General features: G+C 43.9%; 1 protein-coding gene across 1 annotated transcript in view; it reads left to right on the top strand.

Moving 5' to 3' along the window:
• The first annotated feature begins 4,223 nt into the window (after positions 1-4,223).
• The window catches only part of SLC19A2 (solute carrier family 19 member 2), a 30,430-nt gene continuing 15,343 nt past the window's right edge, over positions 4,224-19,310 (top strand). The window contains exons 1-4 of the mRNA XM_088444949.1: positions 4,224-4,583; positions 9,281-9,868; positions 11,320-11,551; positions 14,989-15,181. Coding sequence (XP_088301075.1) covers positions 4,410-4,583; positions 9,281-9,868; positions 11,320-11,551; positions 14,989-15,181 — 1,187 coding nt within the window. The 5' untranslated portion in view covers positions 4,224-4,409. The remainder of the gene's footprint in view (positions 4,584-9,280; positions 9,869-11,319; positions 11,552-14,988; positions 15,182-19,310) is intronic.

Consider the following 19,310-nt stretch of genomic DNA (forward strand, 5'->3'; position numbering starts at 1 on the left):
TATACTAATTGTCATCATAATAATTGGCATATGCGTCCGGTGTGTTCCTATTGTATTGAAGTGGGTAAAATGTAAAAATAGAGTAAAATGCAAGAACGAAACTATGATGGTGGTCAGTAATGACGATATATATAGCGAGGTAAATATAGAACTGCATTACAACCCTGAACTAGGAAATACCATCATTTAATGTATTACATTTAGACATGCATAGAATGTATTATTGAAATTTTATTTTTAAACACCTTAGATAATGTAAAGTCTAAATTCACCTTCAAGACTGCTTTTATAAGACTGGTGCATTCCCACACCTTTCACATGATCTTCCAAGATCTGCGGTGTGCGTATAATAGTAGTTTTATGTCCCCACCCAGAGACACATTATTGATGGATTAAGAACCACCTTGTGCCATCCCACAATAACACTAAATAATATGTAAATGTAAGCCTAAATTAAATTCAAAGAGTAGATGGTGATAGCATGTTGTTCGCTATCAAAGGGTGGACTGTCGAAACTGGATAATTGGCTGAGACAAGATCAGTTTAAAATTGAATCGCGGTGACGCCATCTTGCGACTGGCTGCAAGACACCATATTGGAAATGAGATCACAAGACGCCATTTTGCGAATGGCCACCCAAGCGCCATTTTAGATAAACTCACAATTAAGTACATATGGCGATATTACTATTAGCACCATGCGATTGCATCTTTCATCATTTCTCATATACACAGTAATATGCACACTTGCACTGTTAACTAGTCGCATATTAGCGAATGCATAAGATCCTATATGAAAACGCTGTTTAGTAGCTAAATGCGCACGCATCTGTCCCCAGTTAACTAGCGTCTTTATATCAAACCCCGTATACTCACACATTACATATTCACATACAAGGTTCCATAAGCTTTAAGGTATAAGATTTAAGTTTGTTCACTTAGTATAAATGCTGTGAAATAAAGATTATTTGGTAACTAAGGTTTTATACATGCTAAGTAAGCCGTGTTTGGTTTTGTACTGATGCGTACTCTTTCAACAGAATTCCAGTATTATCGGTGTGGAGATCGCATCATGCATTCTCGACTTATGGACCGCAGAGACTTCAAGCAACAAAATGTATATGATATGAATAACTGTTAGGATGTTGCATGTGGCGGGAATCCAGAGACCCTCAGTTGTTGGAGGCTGGGTTGTGTCTATTTGAATCAGCCTGTTAAATGCTCTGCAACAGATGTATCCCCCTTGGGAACCAATGGCATCAGCAACAAACTTCTCTATTGTGTTGTCTATTTCTGGGGGGTATAAATATGTGTGCTCCAACACTGGGTCTTAGTCTTCGTGCTGAATGCTGTTAGACGAGGGGTTTCTTGCTGATGCCTAACATCTGGTCCGGAAGCGCTGCGTATGTATACTGTACTTGGGTCTATATAATTCCTTTGTGCCGAATTGTGTCTGGATCAATAGCGTGTAACTGACTGTACTTTTCCTTGAATAATACTTGTGCTTTGGAACCACAGATTCCAGGTCTGAAGTCTTTATTTACTGTATGACTGCGTACGCAAATTAGCGTCATCCTTACAAGGTATAGGCAGGATATTAGAAGGTATAGGCAGGGGTATATAGAGGTTCTAATTCAGTATCGTTAAGGTGTTCACCAGTGACCCCTCTATGCTGGATATGGGTTTCAACTGCACCCGGCAAGCAGGTCGTGGTCCCCAGGTCAGGGATCCGATGTGAGTGCGAATGGAGAAAGACACACTTTGGCCTACTGGAAATATAATCTCTGTACCACTAGTACAGAGTAAGCACAATAGAAATGTATCCTGAAGAGGTGCTGTGGGAGACCAGAGAAAGGAAATCCACTGAGGAGTATGTTCTGCAGCTAATACTGGAGAATGAGGATATACTGCTGACTTGAGGAGGAGGATCCATACTAGTACACTACTGTGCATACCGAGTACACAGGCAAAGGTGTTCTGTCACACTGCTGCACCAGGATATGGCACTTGTAAATAATACACAGGCAAAGGCACTTGAATAGCACACACAGGCAAAGGTGTTCTGTAGCACTGCAGTACAAGGATATGGCACTAGCAAATAATGCACAGGCAAAGGCACTTGAAATAGCACACACAGGCAAAGGTGTTCTGTCACACTGCTGTACAAGGATATGGCACTAGTAAATAGCACACAAAGGCAAAGGTGGTCTGTTGCACTGCTGTACAAGGATATGGCACTTGTAAATAACACTTAGACCTTAGGTGCTATACATTAATAAAGCAGTGCCAAAGGAGCTACTTCTTAATGTCAGATCACAGAAGCATTCTATTCCCCCAATTGGACCTCTACACCCAGCGCGATACTGCCACTGTTTGCTGCTGTTCTCTTCACTTCAGTATTCCCCTACCAGGGCCGCAGCTAGGGGGGGGGGGGGGGGGGCTAGAGGTGCACGTGCACCAGGTGCCGGATTGCAGGGGGTGAAAAAAGCTGAGGCGGCTTGGGGGCTGCAGCTTCAGAAAATGGCCATCCAAAAATGGCCACCGCCAAAGAGACAAATGCTAGAGGTCCTTACTGGCCCTCTAGTGTCTGTCTCCTCCTTGGCGGCGACCATTTTTGGATGGTTGTTTTCAGCAGACTGCTGAAAACGGCCATCCAAAAATGGGCGCCGCCTAAGAGGAGACAGATGCTAGAGGTCCTACTGGACCTCTAGTGGCTGTTAGGCCAGCGCAATGCACACAGCGTTCCTGGCACCCGGAACACTGGTTCTGCCGGGAGCAGATCCTGAAAGCTGCATCTTCTCCCGTGAAATCCCCTGGCAACGAGCATAAACCCCCGTCAATGAGCATGAAATCCCCTGGCAACGAGCATAAACCCCATGGCAACGAGCATGTAACCCCCTGGCAACAAGCATGTAACCCCATGGCAACGAGCATGTAACACCTGACAACGAGCAGGTAATTTGAAAGTAATTAGAAGCCTTACTGTGGGGTATAAAATGGTGTCAGACAAATATGTAAGTGGCACTTTGGTAATAGGCATTACAGTGTGTGGCATAATGTGTAATGGGCTTTATGGTGTGTGGAATAATGTAAGTCACTATGGGGCCTATTCATCAACACTAAATTAACGTTTTTAAGGACACTTTCCTTAAATAACATTATTTTAGTATTCATGAAGCCAGTTAGCACAGGAGATATCACTATCTCCTTGCTAAGTCACCCTGCGTTAATTTCCACACTCCCCATACATTAGTATGGGGATGTGGAAATTATGGTATTCATCAAATTCCGAAAACTATGAATTTTTGGAATTTGATGGAGGTACTATCTGCCACTGTGAGGTGGCGAATAGCAGGTGAAACTTACCTGCTTCCAGCTGGACAGGTCCTCCGGTGGTCTGGTGCGTCCTCTGGCTCCGGAGGCTGGTCGGACACTGTGTTCTCCCAGCAGAACACAATAAAGATTAGAAAAAAAAAACTTTTGATGCGAGTTCTAAACCTAATTACCTCCAGGGAAAGTTTAGTAATGATGAATAGGCCCCTTTATCAGGGACGTCTGAGTAGTGCACTGCCTTATGGAGGAGTAAGGACAAACTCCAGGTACAAGAAGGGAGGGGGTGCAAAACTGCTGCCTTGCATCGGGTGACAGATATCCTAGTTTCGGTCCTGACCCTACAAGCAGGCCATACCCCACTGGCACAGTTCAGTACAGGGGACGCTATGACATGCACTTTCTCCAAGCACTATGGTTTGACGCTACTCCTCTTCCTGGGAATGGCTAGATAAGGTGGTCTGTGCCACATTCCGGCTAGAAGAATTGATGATTAAAATAGTCAAAAGTTCATTGTGGATCATTGTGCACAATATACGGAGTGTATTTTTTTTGTTTTTGTAAAAAATTGGTTGCCATTCCTAATCACTCAGTTTAGGATTACAAGCTTCAACCTCCCATCATTAACATTCATTATTAATTATATTGAATACTGTATCCCCTATTAGGGAGCAGCAGCAGCAGCCGGCTGTAATCTCTCCCTCCAGTGACAGCCAGTCACACACCCCGGACGGGGCCGACGTTCCGGAATCTGGTCCGGTCCGGCTTTCACCGATACCCAACCCGTGGACTCCTCCTTGTCTGCCCCAGACAGGGTGGGAGTAACATCCATGTGACAAAGCGCCGGGCAATGGCTGCTCTTGTTTGTGAAACTCCCACTCCCCGCCCCCGGGTACGTCACGGCACCGGCCTGCCAGCCCCTGTCTCTCAGAACATCAGACATGAGGTGGTGGCACTGGCGTGTGACCTTCCTTGGACGCGGTGTCCTGTTCGCGCTCCGTGCAGCGCTGTGCCCCGGCGTCCCTAGCACCGGCTACAGAGTGCCGCTCTGACACACAGCCAGGGGCCCAGATCGCTGCCATGGAGCTGTCAGAGGGGGTGACCGGCAGGAGAGCCAGACTGAAGCCCCGGGGAAGCTGGCTGCTGCCCACCTGCATCCTGTGCGCTAACGGCTTCTTCACCAACCTCCGGCCCTCCGAGCCCTTCCTCACCCCGTACCTGATGGGCCCGGACAAGAACCTCACCGAGACACAGGTGGGCACAACGTACTGCTGCAGTGATAAGTAATAGCATGTCCCATGCACAGTGCTATAAGTGAGAGCCATAGAGCTGCTGTGTGTGCCATGCTGACTGCAGGCGTCATGTGACTGCTCTGTGATAACTGGAAAATGTGACCTGTACTGGGTAATACTAATATCTGCTGCACGTGACTGTTCCCTGTTGGTGAAGCACACTGGGGTCTATTCATAAAGAATGAGAACATAGAATTGTTAGTACTATACATTGCATCAGTTCGATGCAATATATAGTTTTGGTAAGTAACAATTCATGTCTACTCACCTTTAGGGGTCTATTCATCATCACTTAGGCCTATGTATCAAGCCATTTTTTACATAAAATTTTGCGGAAGCTGCAGTTTCTGCATAATTTTATGTATCGATCCTATGTACTAATATCACAATGCAGGAGATAAAACAGAAATCTATGGCAAAGTGCTAATTAGCACTTCAGATCGCAGTCCTCATTATTATCAATGGGGACTACGATCTGCCCCCTATGTGCTAAACTCCAAACAGTGAAGCATTTCAGAGTTTAGCTCGGTAGTTTACACCATCTTTCACTTCTGTGAAAGACTTCTCCAAAATGCCAGGGATATAACTCGTGGGGACAGCGGATACCACAACCGCTGTCCCTGCGAGTTCCAAGTAGTACATAGCCGGGATATTTTCATTAAAAATTAAGGGCAGGGAACTTTCCACTGCCTATATTCACACCACCAGTTGTGTTCATGCAGAGTACAGCCTCAGGCATCCCAAGCCGCCATTGAGCCTCCTGTCCCAGCCAACCCGTTACAGTGCTAATCTGCAGACTACTGAAACCATATTATTGAATTTGGGGTATAATGTTCATTAATACTTTTTTTTTTTTATATAGCACTAGCATTTTCCATTGCACTTTGTTATCAAAAGAAGCTGATTAAAACAATTGGATGTCACAGCGATTTCTTAAACTTAATATGTCTAAGACAGAGCTGATCGTCTTCCCACCCTCCTACATCACCTCCCTTCCCACTATTTCTTTATCAATTGATGGAATAACTATCTCATCTAGTCCCAAGGTGCGCTGTCTTGGAGTTATCCTGGACTCATCCCTCTCCTTCAAACCACATATCCAGAACCTTTCACAGTCCTGTCGTTTCCGTCTCAAAAATATTTCTAAGATCAGACCCTATCTCACCGAGGATGCTACTAAAACACTCATACACTCACTGGTCATCTCCAGATTGGACTATTGTAACCTACTCCTATCTGGCCTCCCCAAATCCCATCTCTCTCCTCTCCAGTCTATCCTTAATGCTGCTGCACGGCTTATCTTCCTCTCCAAACGTTCGACAACTGCCTCCCCTCTCCTATAAACCCTCCACTGGCTCCCCTTCCCTTTTAGAACCCAATTTAAGGTTCTCACGCTCGCTCACAAAGCCCTCACCCAATCTTCTCCCATATACATCTCTGATCTCATCTCCCTTCACGTTCCTCTACGCCCTCTTTGTTCAACTAATGCACGCCGCCTTTCATGCCAGCTGATTACTTCCTCCCATTCCCGCCTCCAAGATTTTGCCCGCACTGCTCCCCACCTCTGGAACTCTCTCCCACTCCCCATCAGTCTCTCCACTTGTTTGCGATCCTTCAAATGGGCTCTCAAGACCCACTACTTCATCAAAGCCTTCCAGCTATCATTCAAACTCCTTGCTTCATGCTCCTTCGTCCCCATCTACCCCATCTGTGTCAACCCAATTTGTCTTCCCCCACCTTTTTAGAATGTAAGCTCTCACGAGCAGGGCCATCTACCCTCTTGTGCTTCTCCTTACTATAGTGTAATTTACTTCTTACTCACCACTAGGGCACCTAACACTTGGATGCTTATGCTCTGTTGCGTATCTGGGTGATATGGTCCCTAATGTAGCAATATATACTATCCATGTCCTGTATTGTATTGTATTCTGTAAGTCACTTGTCTACAGTTTTGTTTATGTACTTTGTAAGGCGCTGCGGAACACTTGTGGCGCCATATAAATAATGATGATGATAATAATAATAAGTATGTACAATACCTTACGTACTTGCAGTGGTGGAAATCCCGGAGACAATGGAGTCATTTTCCGCCGGGCGCCAGCCCTGAAGGGGGCACCTGGCTCCATTGTCGCCCTCCTCTCCCCCCGGCGGTAGCCGGAGGACAGAGCTCACTCATGAGCTCCGGCTTCCGGGCCCGCAGTGCACTATGGGAGTGACGTCAGTCCCATAGTTCCGAGGAGAAGGCATCGGGGACGGACGGCAGCAGGCACTGGAGCGAGGTAAGTATTTTTTTTTTGTGGATGCGGGGCGGGTTTACTACAGGGGGCTTACTACAGGAGGCATTACTACTGGGGGCATCATATGGGGGCACTACAGGGGCCTTACTACTGGGGCATCATATGGGGGCACTACAGCAGCATTACTATTGGGGTAATCATATGGGGGCACAACAGGGGCCTTACTACTGGGGGCACTGCATAGGGGGACCACTACTGGGGGCACTGCATAGGGGGACCACTACTGGAGGTACTGCATAGGGGACCACTACTGGAAGCACTGCATAGGGGGACCATTACTGGGGGCATTGTATAAAAGGAACTGCATAGGGGGCGGGGGCAGCTGGGGCTGGCATAGGTGCTGGTGGGGTGGTACATTTTAATTAGGGGGCACCAACATTTATCTTGCCTCCGGGCACCTGGGATGAAGTTACGCCACTGTGTACTTGTATCATATCAGTGTTCTCCCCAGGCTGTTTTCTGCGGGCGCATCGCCCGGCAGAAACAGCCTACCACCCGGCACTTTCCACCGCCGCATTCCAGGTCACCCTCGCCGACCCCTGCTGTGGAACGCTGGCCTCTGAAGCGACCGGAGGCTAAAGAAGCCTCCGATCGCTTCAGAGGCAAGCATTCCCAGTGAAGCACTGCTCGGGTGACGTCATGACGTCACCTGCGACATAAGGAGCCTTCCCTGCGCACCTGCTGCATCTATTGGATCCAGTCAGAGCGAGGCAGCGGGAGTGGGAGCACGAGCATGTTAAGGTAAGTTCTGGGCTGGGGCTGGGACCAGTCTGGGGGCACTGCATAAGGGACACTATTTAAGCCTGGGGGCACTGCATAAGGGGCCAGTCTGTTGGCACTGCATGAGGGGCACTATTTAAGCCTGGGGGAACTGCATAAGGGGCCAGCCTGGGGGCACTGCAATAAGGGACCAGCCTGGAGGCACTGCATAGGGGCATTACTGCAACCTGGTGGCACTGCATAAGGGCAAAGCGAAACTACAAGGGGCAATGCATAAAGGGGAAAACTACAGGGGACACTGCATAATGGGCACCTTCGACTGAGAGCCAGTGGGGGAGCAGCCTGAGACCTGTTGGGCTGGAATGGTAAGGGATATACTCCTTTTCCCGGCGTGCGCATAATTGCGAAGGCCCCCACCCGTATACTTCTTGATGCCACCCGGCTGGAAAAAAATTCTGGAGGGAACACTGCATATATAGTTCTAGGGATTACGGGCCTGGTTCAGAGTTGTATGTTAACTGCCGCTGCTGCATCTTTGTATGCAGCTGCTATGCGAGAATATGTGAATAAGTGTCACAGCACTTATTAATTAAGATGCCCTCTTGCAGATGCAAATCCAAGCATCTGCGTACAAAGACACAGCATCGGTCCAATATAACTATCGCAGTTCTAAGTAACGCAGTGACTACTCAGAATGGCCACAGGAACTGCGACGCCGGAGCCGTATTACTTGCGTACAGTGTCGCAGGGTGAGACATGCCCTCGAGAAGGTCACGTCACACCTGCGTTCTTTGTTACCACTCCCCGTCACCTTCCTGAAACGCTCACTGACTGTCAGTCACACTGCGAGTAAAAAGTTGCAGCGAGCGACTACGCTAATGTACCTTGGCACGCATGCTGTGCGACTTGGATATATGCGCAGATTGCCTTTATCGCTTAACTTTGTAAATATTGCTATAGCATACTACTCTGAATCAAGTCCTGTGTCATTTACACATTATCATAGAGGCATAGTTTGATATGTTATCTTAAACGGGATAGTTGTGTATGCTTTCCAACATTTTACAATGGCAGAAGACAGGTACTTAAAGTCTGTAACAAAAATCGTTCCATTTCTTCAGCTTACAGAAAAGATTTTCAGAAGCAAAATATAATGAATTGCGACTATCAAACAGAAAATCTGTAGCTAATGTACATAATAATATCAGACACGTGTCTCTACATTTGTTACTGTAATAGTTATGCTGCGTACACACTGTATGATAATCTGTCAGATTTTAACGATAGCGATCCTATCGTTAAAATCTGACAGTTTCTGGCCCCTGCAAATGACCATACGATGGTCGATGCGCGGTCACATATGGCCGTTATCGACCAACTATCGTAGTCTGTGCAAGCAGGCAGACCTGGTCGATATCGACCAGGTTAGCTTGCTTACTATAGGGACCCGCTACCGTAGTTCACGGGTCGCTATAGTCGTTAAGGGGTTACTGCATCTGTTGGATGAACATCCAACACATGCGGGGCGATCAGACAACGATCGTCTGATCGTTGCCATCGTACCGTGTGTACGCAGCAGTAGTCTGTGAAGAATTTTATTTCTAAATTTGTAATTTAATTTTTTTTTTCCCCTCATTTCTAGGTTATTAATGAAATCTATCCTGTTTGGACATATTCTTACTTGATTTTGTTGTTCCCTGTATTTCTTGCTACGGACTACCTGCGATATAAGCCTGTAATAGTTCTGCAGGGACTGAGCCTGATCATTACTTGGTTTATGCTTCTCTACGCCCAAGGAACTCTGGCTATCCAGTTTCTTGAGTTTTTTTATGGCATGTCAACAGCAACAGAGATAGCTTACTACTCTTACATTTACAGTATGGTAGAGCCTGGAGTGTACCAGAAAGTGACTAGCTATTGTCGTATTGCCACATTAACGGGCTTCACTGTTGGTTCTGTTACAGGCCAGGTCCTGGTTTCCGTGGCCAACTGGTCTTTGTTTAGTTTGAACGTCATTTCCTTAATTACCGTTTCTGTTGCTTTTGCTGCGGCATGGTTTTTACCTATGCCCATGAAAAGTCTTTTCTTCCACCAAACCCTAAATTGCAACAAAGCAGACCGCAGTAAAAGACACATTATGAAAAATGGTGACTTGGCGTGTGCGGCTACAACGGAAGAGATTGAAGCACAAATTCCCCTCAATGGTGATGCAGACAATGCTAAGAAACAGGTAACTGATTAGTATGAATGTATGAACATATTCACTCCAAGCTTATAAAGGTCTATCGCCAGAGTGAAAGGGGATTTTGTTTAGTGATTTACTATAAAGTTGAATTAATTAAAATGATTACAGTAGAACGTGAGTGGCTGCTGGGCAAAGCTGTCTCTCCAGTGCCAGCACGGTCAGAACTCCTTAGGGGTCTGGAGCTCAGAGTGCAGATCAGTTGGCATATGATTACATATGCCAACTGATCACATCATGATAACATTGCCATGCATCCTGAGTAATTGGAGGGTGGTAGTATAAATAGATTTTTGAAATAATAAGCGCACTTTACTTTTATGGATGTTTTTATATATTTTTGGCTACCAAGGCAAAGGTAGTGTAACTGGTTTTGTAGAATAGAATTTCTCAGGTACCCCAGTAAAAGTACATGATTTATTTGTACCACTGATATGGATGGGTTCGGTATGTTATGTTGAAGGTGACCTTATTAGCATTCATAGTGTCGATATGAGAATGTTGACGTGATTATGTTGACATGTTAATCATTTTGACATTCTGCATGACGCAACTGTTGATATGATCATAATGCAGACAAGCAGTTTCTCAGTCAACTGTAATGTGGACATTTTGTCTGTGGACATTTCCAGATGTCAACATTTTAATCAATTTGACATCCTAACTGTTGACATAATGAACGTCGACATACTGACTTTATAAAAAATCGCTTTACCCACACCCCTTGTATTCATGATATTGGATTAATAAGAATGAACCGTAACAAAAGGTACCAATAGTTATTTCCTATAACCACTTTAATAAAAAGTGTGCCTTGGGTGCTATTAGTTTAAACACCTCGTTATACAAGAAGTATGTGAGAACCAAACATGTCATGTCACATTATTAATATACAGACAGCACCAAGGACTTATTTTGTAAATTAAATGTGTTGCCTAACTTTTGTTTGAGAAACCAATCTGCACGCAGCTGGCCGTGTTGTCAATGTGATCGGTGTAAAAAGTAAGTTATGGAATGTTCTAAATCCGATTTGTTTCCAGGGAACCTTCTATTTGCAGCTCAGTCTTTAGATCCTTTTTTTTTTCCTTTCTTTATTTATAAAAGGAAACCACAACAATAGATGACAACATAGAAACAGTCTTTAGATCTTTTTGTAGTTTCATTTAAAATTTAAAGTGAACTGTATGTGCCTGCTGCGCAAAGTGGAGGCACCCTTTGTTTGCTGAATCAATTATTTCTAAGCTTGTAGTGTCACTGCGGCATGAGAAACTATGAGTTTACTAATTTCTGGTAAACTGCTCAGGCCACAATAGCTGCCTCGCTGTGAGAAGGTGATGGGAACACTTTAATTGACTAACGTGCTAATGTGGTGCCAACACTTGTTGTAAGTATAAACTCTGATTATTGTTTTGAATTCTAACTGTCTTCTTATTTCATAGTGTACTGATAAGAAGAGGGTTAATTTAAAGAATGTGCTAAGAATACTATGGAAGGATTTCCTGCACTGCTACTCTTCCCGCACACTCCTCTGCTGGTCCATGTGGTGGGCCTTATCAACGTGCGGATACTTCCAAGTGATCAATTACTCTCAGGGTCTATGGGAAAAAGTTGCACCATCTTCCTATTCCAATATCCACAATGGCAGCGTGGAAGCGGTTTGTACACTTCTAGGTAACTTTGTTGTTAGGTCAGACATGTAGACCTATTTTTCCTTTTATAGTTCATATCAGTTTTCTTTGCAAATATTTTGTATGACTCAACAGCTTTTTTATGTTGACTCAAAGAATGTTGGTCGCACCCCTTTTGTTAGTTGTACAAGTGAAATTAACATGCGTAAGGCCTTATTTATAGTTGGGAACGAGTGCATATTTGTGCTTGGACAGACCATGTACAGATGTGTCCTCAGACATCTAGCCTCCTTGCGCGTTAAACAGCCCTTCTAATCGTGCAATGCCGCGGTGTGACTCTGTACCGCCGATCGTCTTTTTGTGCAACTTTTTACCTTCAAATGCGTCTTATTCACGCAGTGATGCGAATAGCTAGCACAAGTTCTCTGTGCGTCTGTATCTGCATACGAAACGCTACGTTAGTGTTACAGCCGCTGACACTGCAATGTATAATTTCATATGCAGATACACCCGCAGTCGCATAGGCATGTTGCATATCATATTAATCAACAGAAGCTGCCTGTGCTAACTATTCGCACTGTGTGAATAAGACTCATTAAGTCGCACGAAAGACGCTCGGCGCTACCGAAGCGCACTGAGCTCCCGCGTTGTGTAGTGCGACTTGTAGCTCATGGAGGATAGATGTATGTGGACACATCTGTAGTAATAGATGGGGATCACAATTGCAGGGAAAATACTGCCTGCTTTCGGAATTAGCACATGTATACTGGGCAGCTTTGTTTTTGAAAGTGTGATGTTGCGAGTCATGGTTCTAGCTGGATTTATTCTAAATGAGGCCCATGTATACAGATGAGTCCTAATAAACCAAGCCCCAATATGCATTACGGCGCGAGACGCTAGGTGCGCTGGTCCACGCCAAGCGGTGTAGAGTAGCATCTTTTTCTTTAAATTGTGAGTTGTAGTCGCATCGCACATGCAGCAAAATACCACTTAAAGTATACGAGAGACGCTGGGGTGCGATTTTCACCACACAGAAATTTGTTTACAAAACGTACAAAGCCGTGGATGAAGCACAACGGAACTTGGCATGAAAAAAAGTTGCAGCCGCTGCATCGTAGCACTTCATATACAGATTCAGACTGTCACCCACAGATATACAAATGTTGCATATGAAATTAATCAGCAGTCTATCGAAGCTTTTTTTTGCGACTAAGACACATTCGTGAGAGAGACTCATCTGTAACTTGTCCATAATTCAAAACACAATATTAAATGAAAGTAAAAAAACTGGGCTTGCGAGGGTTTAGGGTTAGTCGAGAGCACATGTTCTCAAACTCTATCCTCAGAACCCCAAACAGTGCATGTTTTCCAGGTCTCCTCACAGAATTACAAGTGAAATAATTATCTCCACCTGTGGATCTTTTAAAATGTGTCAGTGAGCAATGAGTACACCTGTGCACCTGCTGGGTGACATGCAAAACGTGACCTCTGTGGGGTACTGAGGACCGAGTTTGAGAACCACTGGTCCAGAGGTTCCCAAACTCTCTTCAAGGCGTCCTAACGGTTCAGGTTTTAAAGATATCCATGGTTGAGCACAGGTGATTTAATTAGTACTACAGTCAATTTGATTTAAACACCTGTGCTCAATCATGGTTATCCTGAACTGTTGGGGTGCCATGAGAACCGCATTTAGGAACCTCTGGGTTAGTCTGTTAGGGAGAAATACTTTTGATCTAAGAAGCTAGGAAGGAAGCCACAAAGGCATGTATGTGGTTTTGGGAACTGTTCTACATACTGGCATGTGTAAGTTCCAGTACCATGCTAGGTTACTATTAGCAGAACAGAGTTGTCATTGACTAGAATACATTAATGTCCATTGTGTTTTATGTAGTAGTCATGAGAATGCATTCTGTATTTTATAGGGTATTCTAAGCGTCGGCATTCCGACTGTATTATGACCACATTCCTTTTATAAAGATCACTAGAATGGTCTCTGTATTGTACAGTAGTCAGTTGGAGCAGCTGTTGTATTTTTGTCACATTCTATAAAATATTTTTTACATTCCATTATCTATATAAAACCACAAATCAGAATGTCTCTTGTCCCCATGCGCGCCTCTGCCCTTCTCCCCATCTTCTTTGTGTGTGTGTGTATGTATGCACATCTCTCTCCATCTTCTGTGTGTATGTATGCACATCTCTCTCCATCTTCTGTGTGTATGTATGCACATCTCTCTCCATCTTCTGTGTGTATGTATGCACATCTCTCTCCATCTTCTGTGTGTATGTATGCACATCTCTCTCCATCTTCTGTGTGTATGTATGCACATCTCTCTCCATCTTCTTTGTGTGTGTGTGTGCACATCTCTCTCCTTTGCAGTGCTGTAGCAGGGGTTTTTCTGTCCTGTGCAGGCCCAACCCCCCGAACATGATGTTATATCGCATCAAGGTGGCGGGTCTGCTGGGACCAGGAAAAAAAGTAACCGCAGCGTTCATTGGATGCTCTGCAAGGTGCAGCTCCAGACACCTTGCACCCATTCCAGGAACCCTGCTAGCAAAATGCTGGTGCCATAGGGCAGTGGCAGTGCCACCCTCTAGGCATTGCATCGCTCGCACACTCCTAGTTATTGCCTTGCCTTTTGTATATTTGTCTCTCTCCACATTTCTGTTTCCCTGTCCCCTTTCTTTTATTTATGTATTTCTGTCCCTTTGTTGCTGCCCCGTGTGTGTGTGTATGTGTGTGTGCGCACTTTTCTCCTCTGTCCATCGGAACCCCAGAGGCGCACTTGGAACAGCTTCCAGTTTTCCACTCCTTCGCTGCACTTCAATAACACCCTTAGATATTAGCATCTGCGTTGGCACATATTTAATTTATTTAAAAGATTAACACATTTTTTTAAAAGGGTTGGGTACGAGATGCCGGCTTTTGGGATCCTGGTGGCCAAAATCCCGATGCCAGCATACAGACATCTATTTGTCGGTATCCCAGCCCTCCGTTACTGGTGCTTCCCCCCACCCCGCACGCCAAACCTAACCATGCCCCTAGTGCCTAACTCTTACCATCCCCCTAACGCCACTACTAGCAGTCGGGATGCCGGCGCTGGGATTCTGAAAGGTGTCAGGATTCCAGCGCTGGCATTCTGAGCACTGACATTCTTAAATACCGGAATCCCCATGGTTGGTATTATTATTTTAAAAATAAATATTCTAAAAATAAGTATTTTTAAAATAGATTAAGCTGCGGCTACCATCTTGGTTGCCCTGCAGTACTTCCAGTAGTTTGCTCACGGAGAGCCTGTTCTCATTCTTAACCGCTAGTGTTGCTAACATCTAGAATCTGTACGGTAAGTATTTACCTGCACAATAATTGACACTCAAAATATAAATGGTTGATGTGATAAATAAGTTCCTACTTAGTGTGAATACATTTTGTTCTGTGACTATTAATAATCGCTGTGCACTGTGTGGTGTTCTGTTTAGGTGCGGTTGCAGTCTTCTGTGTTGGTTTCATCAAAATGTCATGGTCCACCTGGGGGGAGTTGCTACTGGCTCTGTTCTCTCTGGGGATTGCTGTTTCTATATACATCATGGACATTATCGGAAACATTTGGGTTTGTTACACCATGTATGTCGTCTTTAGAAGTATCTACATGATTCTTATCACAATAGCAACGTAAGTAAATACTTTAGTTATGTTTCTATGTTAATCAGAAGATTTTCGTAAAGCTGGCCATAACTTTATCAGATCAGCCAATTGAATGATGTCTGACCAACTAAACAATCATATATATAATATATAATATTTTTTATTTTTTTTTATCAGATATGCCTGATATTCATTTTCTAGAAGTAATTTGCCACATCTTCTCTCTCTATACATTCATCATTGTTTGACTTATAGCAAAAGTTTAAATAAAGGGCTGGACAGCAGGAGCTTGCCAAAAAGGAAGGTCCACCTCCTTGGGAACCAGCTGTGATGCCATATGGCCTGGGCTGTTTAAAACCATGGTGTGGGGACGCCCCACACTACGTGTCTCCCCTCTGTGGTCCCACCAGTGCAGACTGTGAAAGTCTAGTGCTGGTTAGCTAAAATTAAGCAGTACCCCCACTTATATTTATCTCCTGATTTTCATGGTAACCAATAGTAGACTAGAAGTGCTAGGGCTGGTTAAGAAGTGTGGGGGTCTCTCATGGTTTTTTTTATTTTTTTTTCTTAATTTTTATTTTTCTACTACGCTCCACCATGGCAGCCATCACAGTGGGATAACATCCCTTTCCTATGGCTTAGGAAGTTTTCTGGGGACTACCGACTTGCTGGTATATAGCCCTGCTCCTCTTCTTCCCCTTTGTCTTTTCTCCTGTCTCCTAGTTTAGAGTAGAGCAGAGAAGTTTTTGTTCTAAATGCAGGATTTGCCTCTATAATTTGCCCAGCGATGCGCTTCCTTGGAAACGCATTTCTGTGGCGGAGAGGGGGAAGCTTGGTGCATGGCAACTTGAGGGAGTGTGGTCTCGGAATCCTGCTCAACAAACCAGCGCTGTTTTCAGATGACTATTCAGGTAGCTGGGGCATTGCCCGGCAGGGATGTAAGACGTGGCCAGCCCAGAGTGCCGTGCGGGTCACGTGGCCGGCCCAGAGTGCAATGCCTGCCGGTCAGCGCATGCACAAGACCCGGCTGAGGTCGGAGGGTTATTAAGATGGCTGTGCGCACCTGGAAAGTAGGAGCTGCCTTTAGCCCTCCTTTATTGTTGTGTACTGTGCCAGTCATGTGACATTATTTCAAGGATGGAGAAAGAGCCTTCCCTGTATAAGCCAGAAAATGCACAGCCGAGGTAAGACCTTTTTAGATGGGTACCTGTGCCTAGCAAGTCTAATCAACTGCAGGAATTAAAGGAATGGATGAAGAAATCCTTTGTATCTAAAGAAGAGTTTATGGAAATGCAGAGGTCTTAAAGGTTTAGATCCCAGCCAAGTTTGGATAATGATTGTGCGGCAGAATCATCAGTTATGGATTTAGAAGATACTTGGAATGTATCTAGTGAAAAATCATGCGAATTATGAGAAGATGCCAGGATATTCAATATTGATCTTGTAGAAAGTAAGTTAAAGAACGTTTATAAGTCTATGAATTATAAAGAAACTATTGAACAATTGGATGAACAAGACAATTTATTTAAAGATCTATCAAAGAAAGGCTGGTGTTTTCCTGTACATAAAGTAATGAAAGACATGATAAAGGGGAATCTTACCTGTATTGAGTGCATGTATCCTATTAAGGATGAACAGTTTCTTAGTTGGTGTACAGTACCTAAAGTGGATGCAGCAGTGGCTGACTTGACATCTAGAACTACTATTTTATTTTAGAATACGGTGCTTCATTTGGAGACACTGGATAAAAGAAAGGAAAATGCTTTTCCGAGGTTGCATGTCTCATCTGACGTTTCATTAAGATCTGATGTAGCCATTGCTGCTGTGTCTAGAACCATACGATTGTGTTCGCTGATGCATACAGATTTAGAAGAGAAGATTTCTAAACATTACTTATTAAGGAATCTGGAGATGATGTAGAAGGTAATAGAATATTTGTGTGAAGCATCTATGGCTGTGGGTGTGACAGCGAGGAAAGGCTTTGTGGCTACGAGCTTGGGCGGCAGATGCTCATTCCAAAAATAGGCTAGTGACATTGCCTTTTGAAGGTTCTTTATTGTTCGGGGCCAAGCTGGATGCAATGATACAGAGGTTAACATACAGGAAGTCAATGAGATTGTCGCAGGATAGATTTACACTTCCTAAATAGCAATTCAGAGAAGCTAGAAGCTATCGACTTGGTAGACCGTATAATAGAAAGTACTCTGGTGTAACGAGACAGTCCTTTCGCCAATCATATAGAAGAACCAATACAAGACAATGACTGCGACTTTTCTCCTACAGTAGTGGGAGCTAGACTTTTAAAATTCGCCGACTGATGGAAATATTCTGTCCCGGACAGATGGGTGTTGAATGTGGTGTCTCAGGGATACTATTTAGAATTTGTAGAGGTCTCAAGAAGGAACAGATGTCTAACTTTGCAAGTCAGAGCATGGGAACAAAGCTTGAAACAATGAATAGTCACAGGCTGTGGAACTAGTACCTTGGGTAGAAATCCAAAAAAGGATTCTACTCCCGTTTGTTTCTGGTAAAGATGATGACAGGAGGTTTCAGGAAATCCAAGACCTCAGAGTTAAACAGCTTTGTGAAAGTAAAACTGTTTCATATGGAAACGTTAAATTCAACCCTTACAGGTTTAAGAAAAAAAGATTTTTCTTCGATCTAAAAGATACATACTACCATATACCAGTCAGAAATGTCAAATATCTCAGATTTTGTATCCAAGACAGATGCTTCTAGTTTACCTGCCTTCCATTAGGTCTAGCAACGTCTCCAAGAACATTTACGAAAGTTCTCATAACCTTGATGGCTTGTCTAAGAAAACAGGATGTAGAAATTTTTCCGTATCTTGAAAATATTTTGATTTCCGGCAAGTCCAGAAGACATGGTATAAAACAAGTGTGGACCACATGGTACAATTTTTACAGTTCCATGGCTGAATCGTGAATTGAAAAAAGAGCCAGTTGATTCTAATGCAGCAGATACCGTTCCTAGGAGTACAAATAGACATGCTGCAATGTAAAATTGCCGTGTCAGAGGAAAGATGCAAGAAAATTCAATTTGGCCACGTCTCTAAAGAGAAGTGACAGAATTCCATTGAGATCAGGACTTAATCTTCTCGGGGTGATGTCTTCTATAATAGGAGTACTTCCTTGGGCACATTGGAGAATGGGGTATCTTCAATGGAATATGCTAGAGTACAACAGAAAGTAGCTTCCACTAAGATGTGTCGTGAAATTGGGACAAGCAGCAAAAACTTCTCTGTCCTGGTGGAATTAGAAAACAGAACTACTTTGCTTTCACAACCCCAGTTTCAAGGTCTTCAAGCCTGGAGAAACCAGAGTATACAGCTTTCAAGATCAAGTAGAGGGCACACATCTCAGAATTTTCCCGAACAATATAGCAGTGGTGGCACACCTAAATCGACATGGTGGTATCGGGAGCCATGTTTTTTTAAGAGAAAGCAAGAATCATGACATGGACAGGAAAATATCTAAAGTCTTTGTCAGCAGTTCATGTACCCGGGGAACAAAATATAGTAGCAGATTTCCTCAGCAAGAGATTCTGGGAGAATGGGAACTAAATGTATAAGTATTTCAGCACATTGTGGACAAATTTGGTAGTCCAGAAATAGATCTGATGGCAACACACTTGAATATAAAATGCTGCTTTTCCAGATATTGGCTACCCAGAACAAGTGGTGTGGACATATTCTCAGTGAACAAAAAAGAAAATATGGAGAGCGCTGGACAGAGGTAAATGAATTTAATGTTCAATTAGACATAACATAATATTAAAAAGCTGACATTTAGAAACTTATATAACAGTCAAAATACATGATTCCTGGATAATAAAACCACCTGAGATCTCCTATAGAGAAAATATCTTGTTATAGCAAAATGGTAGCATGCACCAAGAATTTTGTGCAAACATAAGGTTAGTAGCAAAGCATCTCATACATTCCACACAGGAACTGAGGAGCGTAAATATATCAGAATGTTAGTGAACGAAAGGTTTGCATGCATAAAGTAATTCCAGCTGTAAAGAGCTCAGGAGAATATTGCAATAAACGTCTTGTGCAAATGGCAAATGACAGTTAAATCTTACCACCTTAGAAAGGTAGCCGGCGTCCCGGCACACTGATATGGTGGTGTCT

This window comes from Taudactylus pleione, unplaced genomic scaffold (assembly GCF_031769625.1).
Source record: "Taudactylus pleione unplaced genomic scaffold, aTauple2 ptg000374l, whole genome shotgun sequence".
In the NCBI taxonomy this organism is placed as follows: Eukaryota; Metazoa; Chordata; class Amphibia; order Anura; family Myobatrachidae; genus Taudactylus; species Taudactylus pleione.